The 18,775-nt window shown below is 34.7% G+C and overlaps 1 protein-coding gene across 1 annotated transcript in view; it reads right to left on the reverse strand.

Annotated features, from left to right (window-relative positions):
- xpnpep2 (X-prolyl aminopeptidase (aminopeptidase P) 2, membrane-bound) overlaps nucleotides 1-18,775 on the reverse strand; it is a 31,286-nt gene that overhangs the window by 8,511 nt on the left and 4,000 nt on the right. Inside the window, 7 exon segments of the mRNA NM_201032.3 lie at nucleotides 159-236; nucleotides 1,408-1,517; nucleotides 2,038-2,127; nucleotides 3,507-3,705; nucleotides 3,784-3,865; nucleotides 3,943-4,044; nucleotides 6,575-6,718. Of these exon segments, the coding sequence (NP_957326.3) occupies nucleotides 159-236; nucleotides 1,408-1,517; nucleotides 2,038-2,127; nucleotides 3,507-3,705; nucleotides 3,784-3,865; nucleotides 3,943-4,044; nucleotides 6,575-6,718 (805 nt within the window).

Consider the following 18,775-nt stretch of genomic DNA (forward strand, 5'->3'; position numbering starts at 1 on the left):
TCAGCTCTATTTACAGATAGAAAACATTAATTCCAGCATGAAGCTACATGTTCGATCCTTTACATAAAAAAGATGTCTACCAAGTTTTTCAGATAGCATTATGAACTGTTATGCTAGATACGAATACATGGAATTTACATAATAAACAATGAAATTACCTGTAGTGAGCAAGAGCAGCATTGGGTCCACTTGCAGAAATGGTTTCAAAACTCGGCCCTCGGCTGTTCTTCTGTTTGCTGTCAAAACACATTGAAGGATTTGTGTTTCTCTAGAAAAAGGAAGTAATACAGCCTAAAGCAATTTACACCAGTAAAACATTTTTCAGAAGATGAAAGAAAAAACATCCTTGATGCAGGAACTTGTTCTACTTGTGTAAAGCCAACAATGAAAGTTCAAAGAAGGTGAGCTACAGTCTGTCTATTGACTTAAATATGCCACAATGTGTATATCTTTCAAGACAGATACCCTAAGTTCCAATTAGATTTTATAGTATTATTTTGTATTATTTATTAAACAACAACTAAATAAAATATAACTAGATAACTAAAAATATAACTAGTCAGAGTTAACTGCTAAAACGATTTAAAAATAATTGTCAAAATTAATTGTCAAATGTGAAGAAGCTACATTTGTAGTTTGTACAAATATTTAGCAAAAAAGCACACAGTTTTACACTTATAATGAATGTAGTTTTAGCTACAGTTTTTACATAGTAAATATAATATGAACTGTTCACATAGAGGTCAAAAATGAGTCATTTTAAAATATTTTTACTTTAATCAAATGATTGTACTACATTTTAGCTCAAAAACCTTTTTTATTTAATATTTTGTGTTTTAAAGGCAATTGAATGGTACTAAATTATGTGTATGCAGTAGTTAATGACCCATTAGTGGATGTTTGAGCATATACAGTACATAAAGATGGAATTTCCAGCTTAAACAGTACATTTTGAATGCTATGAAACTATTGCTATTATGCTATTTTATTCAATTTGTTGTTAAATATATATTTCTGAATTTGAGGTTGCTAGCTCAAAACATAAGTGTCACACTTTACAATAAGTTATCATTAGTTTTTGTACTTACTAACATGAACTAATAATAAAAAATACTTGTACAGCATCTATTAATTATAGTTCAACATTTACTAATGCATTATTAAAATATAACATTGATGTTTGTTACCATTAGTGAATGCACCAGGAGTTACCATAAACTAACAATGAACAACTGTATTTTCAATAACTAACGTTAACTAACATGAACAAACACTGTTATATATATATATATATATATATATATATATATATATATATATATATATATATATATATATATATATATATATATATACATATATATATATAGTATTAGTGATGAGGGGTAAAATTAGCTGTTTGTGTACCTGCGACACTGATCAGCATATAGAGCTGCTGTAATCTCAGTCTCTGCGCCTTCTGGAACTTTCTTCTCAAGCCACAGGAGAAGCTGCATGACTGCGACTGCATCTCTAACCTGTGGTAAAGCACAGTGCATGTTCACTCATTGTGTCCGATAAGAACTAAATCTCCTGCTTGACAGCAGACGGGTGCCAGACGGAGAGGTTTAATTAAATGCAGTCAACTGAGGTCTGTCTCTTTTACAGCAGAATGAAGACGGTTGTCCTTGCACACTATCAATTGCGTTTAAGATATAAAATCCCATTCTGAAAAATATGTCAGTTCAACACTGAATGCAAGCAAACACCATCATTAAAATAGATCCCAATATGTTGAGGAAGGGTTTATGATAAGGAGTGATAACACACTGATCGAGTTTATGGAGTTGCAGTGAATGGAGTCTGTCTGTCTGGCCTTCTAATGTGGCTTTATGATGTGATAAAGTGCCTTTAAATCTCGAAAATACTTCAACACAGGTATCAGTGAACACTGTCCATCAGGTTTATGGCTGCTTTGCAGAAATCATTCGGGGAGAAGACAGTCTGTGTGTGTGTGTGTGTGTGTGTGTGTGTGTGAGTGTGTGTGTGTTCTCTCACATGAGCCTCTTTGAGAATCCGCTGCTCCGTCATATCTTTTACTGCTTTAGTGGTCAGTACAGGAGAATAGGTGCTGGTCAGTAGTTTGTCCTGAAAGAGATCAGAAAAGCTCATCTGTTATGTAGGACTCAAATCAAAATATTAGTCAGGGTCACAGTACTAGTTCCAGCAATCTATTTATCTATTTATCTGTCTATCCATCAATGCATCCAACTTTCTGTCCGCCCATCCACCCATCCTTCCATCCATCCATCCATCATCTATTTTTTCATTCATTCTTGTTTATCCATTGATCCATTCTCTATACATTTGTATATCCACTGTCTATCACTCAAACCTGCATTCATCCATCCATCCATCCATCCATCCATCCATCCATCATTTTTCTATTAGAGATATTAGATCTTTCTTTTATCTTTCAGTCCATCAGTCTGAAAATCTATCCATATATTCTATCTATTGCCTTTCCATCTGTCTCTCTATCATCCATCCATCCTTTCATCCATCCATTTCATCCATCAGTCTTTCTGTCCATCATCTATCTATCATCTTACCATCCAATCTTCTGTCCTGTTAATCTGTTTGCCGTTCTGTCTATCTCTCCCTCGTTCCATCCATCCATTCAACGATTTGGCAGCCTATTTATCCTTCTATCCTCAATAAGTGTGTCTGTCTGTATATCCGCCAGTGTATTATCTATCCATTAGTCTTTTAACCATTCTTTAGTCTACTTGTCTGTCCATCCATCCATCCATCCATCCATCCATCCATCCATCCATCCATCCATCCATCCATCCTCTCTATCTGTTTGCCTATCTATCTATCTATCTATCTATCTATCTATCTATCTATCTATCTATCTATCTATCTATCTATCTATCTGTCTGTCTGTCTGTCTGTCTGTCTGTCTGTCTGTCTGTCTGTCTGTCTGTCTGTCTGTCTGTCTGTCTGTCTGTCTGTCTGTCTGTCTGTCTGTCTGTCTGTCTGTCTGTCTGTCTGTCTGTCTGTCTGTCTGTCTATCTCTCTATCTATCAATCTATCTGCCTGTCTCTCCCTCCTTGCCATCTATCTATTCTTTCATCCATTCTTCAGTTTATCTGTTTATCCTACCATCCATTCACTGCATTTCAAACTTGGATAGGCAAAGTAAAGTGGCTGATCAGCTGTGCAGTGTGTCAAAAATAGATACAGCTTCACTTATATCTAATTTTATCCCACTGTGATGTGTGTCCGATGTATATGGCATAACTAAACTTTCTCCACAGATGTGAGTGCACAGGCTTGTGTGTCTTTAGAAAGCCATATGGGGAACATATCAGTTTATTACAGTTAATACAGTTCATTATTTCTAAACATTGAGTATTATTAACACCAGAGAACCTTTGTGTAACCATCTCTAAAATATATTCAACCCACAGATAACTGCAAAGCTTATATGTGCATACAAGTATTTTGGATCCAGGTCTTACCTCAGGAGTGATGAGCTCATATAGGGCCTGGTTGGTATACTCTGTACCAACCCAAACCCTGACGTTGGGTCTCTGCAGATATGACTGCAGATCCATGCGCACAGAGCTGTACTCGAGCAGTTGAACACAGAGCGACTGGCACGAAGCATTCAAATACACCTTCAGCTCTTCTGTTATTCGTTCTGTGTGCACAAAGAGCCTGATGAAGGAGGTTAGTTAGTTAGAAACTCTACACCAGCTAAGTATAGTGCTGTTCATGTGAAATGGAGAAACTTGCCATATCTCATCCATCGACAGCAGAGTGTAAGAATAGAAGAATGGATTATAAGGGATGTCGTTGCCTCGTAGATTAAATAGCCCTGAAAATAGAGAGCGATTTAACCAAGGATTTAGAGAAGATCTCCAGCATGAGTTTGTGGGTTTGTGATGTGCTTACATGCGGTCTCGTCCAGAGCTGAAAGTAGCACAGCAGTGGGCTTGTATGGATTGTCAATTATTTGGGCTCGTATTTGCTCCACTTTCATTGGCCAGGTCCTTTCTGAACAACAGAACAAACACACACACAGTCACAATAGCATTTACTTCACATTTCAAAGAAAGAGTTCACACTAACATAAGGATTCTGACATTATTTACTATCCTAGCCACTTTTCTATGTGCAACCAAAGTTTATAGAATATATTTTGATGAATGATGGAAATTGGTAGCCACTGAAATCATGTTCTTTCATGCATAGTATTTTGTGTTCAACAGAATAAAGTCAAGTTGTTTTTTTAAACAAATGGAGTAAATTCATTCATTCATTCATTTTCCTTTGGCTTAGATCCTTATTTTCAGTTGTTGCCACAGTGGAATGAACCGGCAACTATTCTAGCATATTTTTACACAGCGGATGCCCTTCCAGTCACAACCCAATACTGAGAAACACCCATACACACTCACATTCACATACATACATTAAGGTCAATTTAGTTTCCTCAATTGACCTATACCACATGTCTTTGGACTGTGGGAGAAACCGGAGCACCCGGAGGAAACCCACGCCAGCACAGGGAGAACATGCAAACTCCACACAGAAATGCCAACTAACCCAGCCAGAACTCTAACCAGATTACTAATCACTGAGCCACCGTACTGTCTGGAGTAAATTATGGCAGAAAATTTAATTCATGAATGATTATCCAAATCTTTTCATTGAATCAGCTTATCCTCAGCACAGTTATTATTCAGCAATTCTTAAATCGATTAATGAAACAGACTGATTCATTCTGAAGTGTACCACATTGGCTAAGAAATTAAATTAGTCCCTCACAGTTTTACAAATTCTGAAAGCTTGGAATAAAGAGCCCAAATAATTTTAAGATTCTCTTTGTGTCTTATTTGAAGCTTGAAACCATTAAATTCTCGAGGCCTAGTTAGTTCAGACAAAAAGAAAAATATTTCATGATTTATTCACTCTCAAGCTGTATGAAACCTGCATGAGTTTCTTTCTTCTGCTGAACACAAACGATGATATTGTGAAGAATGTGCAGTTGAGGTCAGAATTATTAGCCCTCCTGAATTATTAGCCCCCCTGTTTATTTTTTCCCCAATTTCTGTTTAACAGAGAGAAGATTTTGTTCAACAAATTTCTAAACAGTTTAAATAACCCTTTTCTAACAACTGATTTCTTTTATCTTTGCCATGATGACAGTAAATAATATGTTACTAGATATTTTTCAATACACTAGTATTCAGCTTAAAGTGCATTTAAAAAATTTAACTAGGTTAATTAGGCAAGTTATGCCAAGTTCAGACTGCATGTTTTCACACTGCATGATTACCTGGGGTAGCATTCCATCGCTACTGTATTTACACTTCAAGATGGATCAGTGACATGGGGTGCCACACTGCATGACTTTACAATAGGAAGAAATGCTGACAACTCTGTTTCTTTTGAAGGGAATTAGCAATTTCTCACAACCTTTTTGGACCCGAAATATAGCTCAGATGACATGTCAAACAGACACAATTGTTTTTGCCAAATTTCCAGTAGTTTTTCCTCATTTCTTGGGTCCAAATAGATTGAAAATAAGCGCTTTTAACTTCTCCCCCCAACCCCCTGCTGGCCTGCAGATACCCATAGTAGTGGATGCTGGTCTCTCATTGGCTGTAGGTAATCGCGATGTTAGAACACATTTTACATGACATCATTTTGAATAGCCAACAGCTTCAAATGTTTAGCATGCCGAACATCTCACGGGTGTCGGCGATTCTCTCAGATCGCGTATTTGATAGTTCACACTATGTGATTGTTACTCATGTGAACGAGCACCGATTTGCCTGAGTGTTCAGGCATTTGTCTGCTATTTCTAAAAACCTGTTGGCAAGTTAAAATCGAAGCTAAAATCTGAACTCAGCATTAGGATAATTAGGCAATTTATTGTATATTGATGGTTTGTTCTGTAGACGATCAAAAATATATTGCTTAAGGGGGCTATTAATTTAGACCTTCAAAATGGTATTTAAAAAATTAAAAACTGCTTTTATTCTAGCCGAAGTAAAACAAATAATACCTTCTCCGGAAGAAACAAATATTATGTCAGAAATACTGTGAAAATTTCCTTGCTCTGTTAAACATCATTTGGAAAATATTTGAAAAAGAAAAAATATATAATTTTGACTTCAACTGTAGCTAACCAAATAGTTTTCAGTCCCCACTGACATCTGTAGTATTTTTTAAAGTCAGTTCAAACTAAAACAAATATTTGATTACTATTTTATTTCTTTATAATTAACTTCCTTTATGTTCAGCAGAAGAAATACATTTGATTTGCTTAATAAATACAAGCAGAATATAAAGAATTTATCATACGCCTGGACCAACAACCAAACTATCCCTTTAACTGTGCCTCATTGACTTTCTCCTCACACCAGAATGAGCTAGAAAATGCCCTCTGTCTACTGTAAGCTATATCACTGGTCATTAAAGAAGAGATTTAGTGCTCTGTTTGTCATGATCTTATGGTCCTCTGCCCTGTTCGCTTGCTACTTATCAGTCAAGTGATGCTGATAAGACATGCACACACCGATGACACTGTCAGGTAAGCGCGTGGGGTTGTCAGGAGGCAGAGGAGGTCGTTCTGTCCATATTTTATCCACCAGGTTATCAGAAATAGATTTCAGGATCAGGTCTGCTGGAGCCAGGTTGGTGTTGTAGATGTCAAATGTGTCTGCAACAACGGAGATCAGAGATTTTGTTATATTTGCACTGCCTGACCAATCTCACATACTATCATCATGTCATATACTGTATATAAATATTGAAAGATAAGTAGTATGGTCACAATAAATATATAGTACTAAATAATCCAAATAGGATACAATAAAAGCATAGCAGCTCAGTAATTTCATAGGAAAAACTTACAAAACAATTTTTTTAACTCAGCTGAGGTAAAAGATGAAAGTCAATCAAAATCCATTCAGCTTTAAGGAGTGACTGTATTTAATTGGCAGATGACATGGTGCTTAGAAAAAACAGATTCATATAGTTTTTACAGTTTTTCTAAGTTCTTCATTTTAATTTGAATAAACATTTGATATGAAATGATGAAAATAAGAAACTAATCTAGAAAAAAGAGGGTTCAAACTGGTCTGTCTCTTTTACCAGACAAGTTTTACTTGTCTTATTTTTTAGCTGTAAATATGAAGATACATTTCTATCTCTGTCTGATTTTAAATCATAATTTTGGCTTTTAAAATAGGGTAGATCAGTGGTTCTCAAACTGTGGTACGTGTACCACTAGTGGTACGCAGACTTCCTTCTAGTGGTACGCGGAGAAATGAAATATGTCATGTACATACTTCACCCATTTCAAAATGTATCAAAAATTATGCATATAATATGTAATATATGACATATAGCCTATATTTCTGAGGTAATCTGCCACGTTTTTTAACTGTGCATAGTTGTAGCTGCTTAACTGGGCCAACTACGCTACTGTATTTCAATACTCATTTTAATGGTGGTACTTGAAGAGACAGTTTTTTTCTGAGGTGGTACTTGATGAAAAAAGTTTGAGAACCACTGGGGTAGATCATACTGTAACATTAACATTTTCAATTAAACATTTTATAAATACCTCACTTATTCAGCGAGTACAAAATGCAGCTGCCAGAGTTCTTACCATGTCTAGAAAACAGGATCATATCAACCTAATTTTATTCTCCTTACACTACCTGCCTGTTAAATTCTGTATTGATTTTAAAATATTGCTTCTTACTTATAAAGCTTTAAATAATCTAGCTCCTGTTTATCTAACCAACCTCCTGTCTCGCTACAATCCAACCCAATCTTTAAGATCTGAAAACTCAGGGCTTCTGGTAGTACCTAGAATAGCAAAGTCAAATAAAGGAGGTCGAGCCTTCTCATTTATGGCTTATAAACTCTAAAAAAAGCGTTCCTGATAATGTCCGAGGCTCAAACATACTCTTGCAGTTCAAAACTAGATTAAACACCTATCTTTTTAGTAAAGCATACACTCAATGCATATTGGTATGATGCATAAATGTGCCCCACGCAGGTTTTTGCATCTCGTTTATATACATTAGGAACAGCAGCTACGCTAATTATTCTCTGTATTCTCTATTTCCATCTGGGGATACTCATCCCGTGGCCCCCAGAAATTATGCAGTGCCACTGACACGATCCAAGACCTGTGTAGAGATGATCCCAAGATTTCCACATTACCGGACCAGCCGTAGCAATTGCTGTGGTGGTCATGGAGGAGTAGAGAGCCTGAGACTGATTCCTATGAGTTTTCGCTGACATCCAGCATTCTCTAGCCTCCGGTGCCTAGACTGCAGCTCTCCATAAGACATTTTGCCATATGAGAAATGGTCATGCCCAACTAAGCCAGGTTTCTCTGGAGGTTTTTTTTTTTTTAATTTCACTTTTGCCCATTGGTGAATTTTTTTTTTCTCCTCAACGCTGTCGCCACTAGCTTGCGTAGTTTGGGACTTTATGTTTGGACTCTCAGCAGTGAATATTAAAACACATTGAACTGAACTGATCTGAACTAATCTTAACTAAACTTAATCTTTGAAAAATGAACTACACTGTTTCAAATTCACTATAATCTTCTATGTGAAGCTGCTTTGACACAATCTACATTGTAAAAATGCTATAAAGATGAATTGAATTGAATATTCAGAGACATGCATTAATTGCATGGGATAAACAATAACACAATGTACATATAAAATGTTTTTATACTTGAAATAGGAGGCAACTGACTAGAATCTGCACAATGTAAAACTTGCATCTTTAAGCGAAAAGGAAAAACCACAATTACACTGCACTGGTTTTGTTTTAGAATTTAATCTATTTAGAAATAATATCAAATGCTATCGTAGCCATAAATAAGTTGAAACTCTTACAGTATTAAAAACTTGCATAAAAAACTTTTACACTGTAAAAAATTCTGGGACACACACAATTCCTTCATGTTGTCCCATTAACTAAATAGTTAAGTGGATTGAACACAAAACATTTATGTTGTCCTAAAAACAAGCTTAAGAATTGTGTTGTTTCAACTCATTTTAAAGGGGTGGTCCAGAGTGTATTTTCAAGGCTTGGTTGTGTTTATAAGATGCAAAGTAGGTGTACTCATGCTTCATTTGTAGAAAATCACATTATTTTTTCATAAATCTTACTTTGATTATATACAGCTACTCTGCTAACATGAAAACGACCAACGAAACAACGAAAAAGAACATTTCCTAGTTCCTCAAAAAGGCTCGTCCTCAAGAGGCTCTGATTGGTCAGCTAACATAATGTGCTGCAATTCGCTGATTGGCTGCACGTCACCAGAAAAAGTGGCATGCCTCTACAAGCACGCACTTTTGTGCTGTGTAAACACTGTTGGTAATAGCAGCTGTTATCCATATCAGTTTGAGCCTGAATCAAACAGAAAATGACACAGAGGACACAGCTGAACCTCATGCCTGCTCTTTAAAATAAAATCTGAAAAGTATCCTTCACATATATAGAGAGACAATGCAGCGCTGTTAAATATTTTTTACAGGGTGTTTACAGCGGTTAGATGGATAAATATGAATTTGTAGCAAAATGGTAACGGTGCCAAAACAGAATTTCCCATTGTTTAAATTCTTGTTTACATCCTTGCTACAACATACTGCTAACGCTAGAAACTGTGCATGTAATAGATCAATTTGAACAAATTAAAATGCTGACAGGTTGTGACGCACAATCCACAGCTTTGTCTATTATGGTTGGAGCTGCTCCTTCTTCAAAAAGTTTTAGCCAAATCCAGCACTGAACTGGGAGAGATTCTGGAAGCTATCCTTTGTCAAATGGTAGTTATAGTATATATTTTTTAAAGTTCTCTGGAACATAATTAAATTAAATTGTAAGCATGTCTCTCTTTGTGTCGTGTTCTTTGGAAGCCCAAATACAGAAACAGAAGATGCTCTATGGAAAAGCAGCGTTTGGATGCCATTTTAGCTTTCACTGCTATAACATTACAGCACCTCTGGCCATGCTCATTCGATGCGTGGGGTGAATGCGCATAACCTGAAGCATTTGGGATCTCACTAAACCAGATAAATTTTTTGTATTACCCAAAATTTGCTTTGCTAATCTACAGTAGGTGAGAGTTCAAAGTGGCTATTAACGCCGCGGCTGGTACCGCCGCCGTTTGAAATAGGTGCCGCTCTGTTTTTAGTGTATGACCGCAGTTTGTGAATGAGCCGCCAGGGGGCGCAAAGGGACGGGATGCGAACGGACAGAAATAGATCATACAGCTACTGTGCTTGTAAATGATATTAAACAATAAGTCAAAGCATTATAATTCCTTCATTAATCATTTAAAATTTGTTAACACGCTTTATTGTAAACTTTTTAAGTGCAAAGAGGATTCGTTTTGGAAAATAGAATTGAAGAAGTAAAAGACAACTAAAATGAAAGCACAAACATTTAGTACAAATAAGTAGTCTTAAATAAATAAATAAATAAATAAATAAATAAATAAATAAATAAATAAATAAATAAATAAAGCAGCCTAAATATAGAAAGATGTTCAGTGTTTGCTATTTTGATAGGACTAAGACAAGACATTTTCATTTATGTTTTATTTCTGTTTTTATTTCCATTTTCGTTGTTGATTATATTTTACTATCTTATTTATGTCTCAACAATTGTACATAAACGAATAATAAACGAATAATGAAAATAAATGAATAATGAAAATAGGCCTAAATAAATTATTTATTTAAAGACATTGCCGTACAGTACGTGAAACACTGAGAAAAATAAATTGACCTACCTTAAGCAGATCACTAAAAGTATAATAAATTTATTTTTGCCGCAGGACATAAATTAAGTCTTGCAGGTTTATTTTTAATAATTTAGTTTCAGTTCTGTTCATTTTTTTTTCAAAACGTCAATGTTCTCCTTTAAAGTAGCTATAACTGTTGTTTTGTTTTTTTGTGTTTTTTTTTACTTATGGCTCAGTATGTTTTGTATTTTAACTTCATATTCAGTCACCTTGCAAATGTGTGTGAAATATAATGCCGCATAACCGCGGAAAAAGAAGAAAAAACTGTCGAAGGTTAGAGCTAATTCATCAAAATAAGCTATATTAAAATACAACATTTATGTTAATACAGGCAGAGTGTGAACAAACTCAAGGCTAAGATATGCGCTTGCCTTTTAATGCATTTGCGGCCTTTAGGCTACAGGCAACTATGTATAATAATGTTTTTTTTTTCTTGTTTTTTTTTTGTATGGTAAAGGACAATACACATTATGTTATTGATGTAAACTTAGGCTAAAACTTACCATTGATAAACGTGACCTACCTCAAGCAGATCACTTAAAGTATAAAAAAATAAAGTAGGCTATATATATATATTCTTAATAAACTTCACAGCCACAAATATAAAAACAACTTGTATTAAAACTGGGCGAGGATTAGAAAGAATACGATGCTTGTTATATATAATTTAAATTTTGATTCCAATTTCTGCAAGCACATTTTTTCACTCGCTACTCTGCCAGAAACTTCGCCGCCGGAGAGCACCTCAATAATGTAAACATTTGTTTAAAGATGGAGCGCAAGATGTGCCGAGTGGCAACATGTGAAGAACGATGGCAAAGCTAAGTGTGATTATTGTAATAAACTAAGTTATAAAGCAGAGTCCCGACCAACAGGACTAAGCATATGCGGTTGGCTCATTCTTCACGAATATAGAATTAAAATAATGGCGCGTTAGGTTCACTAAGCAGCGCATTCTCTCCGCCTCATCGTTTAACCAGCGGGACACGCTGCTGAAGCAGGAGAGACACTCCGTCATTCATAATCTTAGCTGATGTATCGGAGTCGAAAGAATATATCAAAGAGGAATTTTCTTTTAACAGTCCCGATATGTTTAATCTTTTTATTTTATTTTTTTTTTCGTGTCATTTCTCTTCAGCAAATTAGATATTTTTTAAAGCTGCTTGATTCTTTTAAAACCGAAAGCAGGGCCCATAGTGTTTTTCCATAAGATACTCCTTTATGAATGTTTTAATTTTTTTATTAAAGTTTTTAATGTGCTTTTTGATAGTTTTATTTTATTTCAAGCAGCATCTAAATGCGAATTTATCCTCAAAACTTGGCATGAGAGCGATGCAAGTCATGTGTGGCATAATTGCCTTTTTTCCCTGCGCGTGCGAGATCAATTTCTGATCTTTTTGCAACTAAAATGAAAGCATAAACATTCAGTACAAATAAGTAGTCTTAAATAAATAAATAAATAAATAAATAAATAAATAAATAAATAAATAAATAAATAAAGCAGTCTTTTAACCTAAATATAGAGAGATGTTCAGTGTTTGCTATTTTGACAGGACTAAGACAAGACATTTTCATTTATGTTTTTATTTCTGTTTTTACTTACATTTTCGTTGTTGATTATAGTTTACTATCTCATTTTATGTCTCAACAATTATAGATAATAATAAACGAATAATGAAAATTAATGAATAATGAAAATAGGCCTAGATATATTATTTATTTAAAGACATTGCCGACATTGAGCTTAAGTTGAATGCAGCTTCATCAAAAGCAGAAAAAAATAAAATAATTTGACCTATTTTAAGCAGATTATAATAAAAATATTTTTGCCGCAGGACATAAATTAAGTCTAGCAGGTTTGTTTTTTTAATACTTTAGTTTCAGTTCAGTTTTTTTTTTTCAAAACGTCAATGTTCTCCTTTAAAGTAGCTATAACTGTTGTTTTGTTTTGTTTTTTTACTTAATGGCTCAGTATGTTTTGTATTTGAATTTGACGCGTCAGAAAAAAAAAAACCGCTGAATCTCTGCAAATATTTGGTTAACTTATAAAACAAATGTATGGTTTAGTGATGTTAGTAATGCATAGAAAAATGCAAAGCAGAATTATTAAAGTTATTATTTCATTGATCTGAACATAACCATTTATAATATAATTACTAACCCGTCGTCTAAAATATTAAAATAATAAAATAGTCTATTATTTTATTCATGGCTAGAGCTTGATTAAATTGATTAACAAGCCATGTGCTTTTGTTTGTTTGTTCTCGGTACTGGGTATACGCAAAACATTTTCTAAAATGTCAAGCAGTATTTGTCTATAGAGCAGCATTTTGCTAATTATAATAGTCCTTTATATTTATATACATGTGTTTTTGCATATTCGTTATTTCACTTGATGCATTCGTTATTTAATGTTTGAATACTGAAATAAAAAGCCATCGTTTAAAAGGTTATTTCACCATCAAAATGTAGCCTGTTATATGTATCATTAACGTTTTATATAAAACTGCTGTGCAGTGTAAATGGGACCTTAATACAGTTTAAAGCGAAGTTGTCTGTAAGGATGATGGGCATGGCATGTCTATTGTTGTGGCTCGCGTTGTGAATATTAGAAAATAACTGTCGGGTGAAGGCTTTATGGTCGTGCGGAATTGTCTGCTGCTGTCATGGCTCAGCAGGCAACACCCTATTCAGCTAGGCTATGTTCGGTGTTTGTATGTACAAATTCGTTTTGGCGAATGCTAGAGCGTAATAGAGATATTTTAAATAACAAGTATAGTTCAGTCCAGAAGTTGCTGTGCATAGAAACATTCATTTTCATAAGGCCCCATTTGCGGTTTGGTTTTAAAACGCATAGGTTTTGCTACGGTTACGCCATCCGTCCTCGGGAGTTTTGGATTTTGTGTAACCATGTTTGTGGAAAATACTTGAGGGTGGAGACATATCCCTTCCCCCGTCTCATAACCAAAAGCTTGTCTTTCAGGTGTTAATGGGCATCGAGACCGAAGTCATGTCGCATTTCCACTGTCGGCCTATAGCTCGCAGCGCGTAACGCAAACCCAGCCCCCAGAACGTCCCCCGAGTGTTGGCATCGTGCATCCGTTAATAACTCGGTAGAAAATGTATTTTATAACATCCTCATTTAGACACAGTCAAACATTCAGCCCAAATGCACTGGAGAGACCTGAAACGTGTTCCCAAAAATGCTCTGTTTGCACGATTTGATTATTATCATCATATCCAAATACTTTATAAATAATATTCTTAACCTTCTCTGGTGTTTATTGTTTTTAGAAAATATCTAAAATCTTTTAAAAGAAAATATCTTGTAAAATAAAAGTTTGATTTGGCTTTAACGGTTTTATTTATGTATAGGCCTACCTAAACTGTTATAGCTTGCTTTTGCTTGTTTTATATTGGTTTATTTATTTAATGCGATTTTATTATATCCGATAATGTAATTCTTTAAATTATATTTCAATGTGGCTTAGGCTTATCAAGATATGACACTTGTTTTGAGCCTACAAAAGGTAATTTGTAAAGTGTTATGTCTTTCTGTTGTATTCATATGGTGTATTATCTGCAAAATAAATAACAAAAAGAAAGAAGCCGCTAGCAGCATCCACAGAGCTGTGAAGAGAGCGCTCTTTTGCTCGGTCTCTCACACACAACCTTTATGTCTGCTGTGTCTTTAATATGGTGTGTAGATTATTATGCGTTATTGAAACATCAAGGGGGACGCAGCAAAATCACTTATAAATTAAAATTGTATTATTCTATGCAACAGCCTTACATTTAAAACGGAAACATAAGGGCGATTTTAAGCAAAAAGACCTCAGCCTATAAGTCTAGATGTTTTCTTTTCCTTTTTATTTATTTGTTTATTTGTTTGGCGCATGTGTGCGATAGGAAAACTATAGTGTAATTACGGCAAGCCATCTTTCCCAGACTCGGGGCAAATTCCTTTCACTCCGTCCCGAAGCCCCAGCTGGCCCTCCTGCCATCCACTGCGTAAAACATATGCTGGATAAGTTGACGGTTCATTCCGCTGTGGCGATCACAGACTAATAAAGGGACTAAACCGAAAAGAAAATGAATGAAGAATGAATGAATAAATTAATAATAATAAAATAAAAATAAGGTAATAATAAACACAAATGCCGCGTAAGCGGCCTTTTTTTTAGAGATGGTACATTTGAATTGCCTCTTCCCACTTCCCCCACCTCGAAATTGAAAGTTGCAAAGAGAACTCAATAGCAAAGATCATAGCCCATTAACACATCAACACATAGTCCATTTACACATCAACACAGTGCAAGTTTAGCGGAAGAATGTCAAATCAGAATCACGCAGATGAAGCACACCAGCTACTACTATGAAACTATTAAAATTGTTTTGTCATAAATTTGCTTATTTGCAGCAGCTTTTTTTCGCGCAACAGAAAAGCGGCGTTGGGAAGCCGTCAATGAATAAAAACAGGGTCAATAGTGAAAATCGGCTTTTCATTGTATCCCTATTACCTATATCAATGCATTGAAGGCCTTTTATGGTGTCATCTCGATAGAATAGCCTAAGTTATAAATAATTTAAAGAACAAAGTTATAAAAACTCACATTACATAAATAAACAATTAAAAATATGTTTAGGTTGTCTATTTAATTGCCCTCGTGATGATGGTGTGCTTTATCATTATGTGCGTTTTACTTATAACTAACCTGATTCAAATGATGGATCTGCGACAGAGAAACTAGGGGTTTTGGGGGACATGCATCACTATATCCTTTTTTTCCCCAAACTGTGCATAGTTCAGCTGCAAGTTACTGTACGTCTTTTTTTGGAAAAGCACCCCATGTCCGCTAGTGCCGCGCGCCTCTTTCTCTGGGCAAAAATGAGTTGATTTTTAAAATAATAAATATATAGATTAATTAAATTTTCAGCAAAAGAGACATTTATTTCATATTTCACTATGCATTTCATCTGATCTTTATAGCTTAATTAAACACATATTGTCAAAACCCACACATAGGCCTATTGTATGAAAATGAAAAGGGCATTTTTTGTTATTATTACACTACTATTTGTTATTTGTTGCCTAGGCTATTTTCACATTTGAGGTGCTTTATTGGCATGACAAGTAACTGTACATTCGTTTTGCCAAAGCAGTGCGCGTCTCACAAACAAGACAGTGCAAAAAGGGCAGTAGTGCAAACAAATATGAAAATAACATATAGGCTAATAAAAAAATGATTAATAAAAATAAAAATAGAATAAAAAATAAAAATATAATAATAAAAATAAAAATAGATTTTTGATAACATTAAACAGGATAAAGGTAATAATAGTAGCCTATTATCAAAAGTAAGTCCACATAAAGAGTTCCAGTATTTGTGTGTTGGAGACAGGAGCGGGTATTGTTGGGTGAACACACAGCAGCACACACACTCCCCCAGTAAGATGGGTTCTGTTCGACAGGGACTCAAAGTTGTTTTGTATGTGTTGGATTATCGGGTAGAATTTCTCCCGGATCTCGGAGTATTTAGTGCACTCGGGATATGCAGCTCCGTCTCAATCAGCTGCTGAGGGCACAGCCGCTTCTCCACCGGCAGCCATGTTTTTTTTGTGCGGGCCCGTCTTTACGGCTAGCTGATGTCCGCTGCCCGCTTCTAACATGTTAGAAAATACTGCAAATCAAGCTGTCGGTATCTCCCCGCGGTTGAAATTGTTCGTTATTCCGAAAAAAAGAAGAAGAAATATCAGCGCGCAGTAGTTGCTTTCTAGATTATTTAGGCCTATATTCAGCTGTTTTAATCTTGCAATTCTGATAATTAGAGATAATGTCTGTTCAACTTGTCTGTCATTTATTTCTCATTTGCTACTTATTTTATTAATTTGTTGATGTTAATATACTACATAGTCTTGTATATGCATATCTAAAATCCTTTGGCATTCAAATTTGCTTTGAACTTGAAAGAGAGAAAGAATCGGATTTTACCTGTCAGAGCACATTGCATATGCTTTTTTTGAAATAACATTTATTTAACAAATATTTTAGCACATCGAAAGTAATTAAATTACCTGTCTTTTGATTAAAACCTTTATGCAAAAAGATCAGAAAAAAAGGCAATATGCGACACATGACATGCATCGCTCTCATGCCACGTTTTGAGGATAAATTCGCTTTTAGGTGCTGCTTTGAATAAAATAAAACTATTAAAAAGCACATTAAAGAATACTCATAAAATAAAACCTTGATAGAGGAGTATCTTATGAAAAAACACCAATTGACGGGCTCTGCTTTCGGTTTTAAAAGAATCAAGCAGCTTTAAAAATATAATTTGCTGAAGAGAAATGACAGGGAAAAAAAGATTGAACATATCGGGACTGTCAAAAGAACATTCCTCTTTGATATATTCTTTCGACTCCGACACATCAGCAAAGATTATGAACGACGGAGTGTCCTCCACTGCTTCAGTGGCGTGTCCCGCTGGTTATAAACGAGGAGGCGGAGAGAATGCGCTGCTTAGTTTCGGCTCGATATATTTAAATAAAAACTAACAACGCTGCTTATAACGCTCAAAAAGTTAAACTCAAATGCACAACCCTTGTTGGTTGCACCTGCAGGATGCACAATGAACCTAACGCGCCATAATTTTAATTCTATATTCGTGAAGAATGAGCCAACCGCATATGCTTAGTCAGTCCTGTTGGTCGGGACTCTGCTTTATAACTTATTAGTTTATTACAATAATCACACTTAGCTTTGCCATTGTTCTTCACATATAGCCACTCAACACATCTTGCGGTCCATCTTTAATGTTTAGATTATTGAAGGTGCTATTGACGTTTTGAGAAAAAAATTAATAGTACTGAAACTAAATTATTAAAAATAAACTTGCGGGACAAGGCAAGCACATATCTTAGCCGTTTGTTCACACTCTGCCTGTATTAACATAAATGCTGTATTTTAATATAGCTTATTTTGATTAATTAGCTTTAACTGACAGCCTTTTCTTCTTTTTCCGCGGTTATGCGGCATTATATTTCACACGCATATGCAAGGTGACTGAATATGAAAATAAAATACAAAACATACTGAGCCATTAAGTAAAAAAACAAAACAAAACAACAGTTATACTTTAAAGCAGAACATTGACGTTTTGAAACAAAAAAACGGAACTGAAACTAAATTATTAAAAATAAACCTGCCAGACTTAATTTATGTAATATTTTCATTATTCATTTATTTTCATTATTCGTTTATTATTATGTACTATAATTGAAACATAAAATGAGATCGTAAATATAATCAACAACGAAAATGTAAATAAAAACGTAAATTAAAAATATAAATGAACATGTCTAGTCTTAGTTCTATCAAAATAGCAAACACTACATCTCTCTATATTTAGACTAAAAGACTGCTTTATTTATTTATTTATTTATTTATTTAAGACTAATTATTTGTACTGAATGTTTGTGCTTTCATTTTAGTTGTCTTTCATTTCTTCAATTCTATTTTCCAAAACGAATCCTCTTTGCACTTAATAAGTTTACAATAAACCAGGTAAAAAAAAAATTAAATGTAAGTTGAGGTGATCGCAAGTTCACAACTGTGAGGTGATGTGCTCTATCGGCAGGATAATCTATATTATTTTGCTGTTTTTCATATGCGCACGTTTAAGATTTGAGATTATAACATTGCCATGATAGTCAAAGAAATCAAAACATTATTTTCACCCCAACGCAATTTAATCGGGCACTGAAGGCTAATAACTTAATTCTTATATTAGCTTTTTGACTTCTCACCATGTATCTTTTCTACAGCATAGTATAGTGTAAGAGCATGTCTATTACCAGAAAAACTAAATTAAAATTATATTTTAATTGAACACATCACATCACATACAGTAAGCTACGCCTACAGAACTGTGG

The sequence above is a fragment of the Danio rerio genome, chromosome 14 (assembly GCF_052040795.2).
Source record: "Danio rerio strain M-AB ecotype USA chromosome 14, GRCz13ab, whole genome shotgun sequence".
Classification (NCBI taxonomy): Eukaryota; Metazoa; Chordata; class Actinopteri; order Cypriniformes; family Danionidae; genus Danio; species Danio rerio.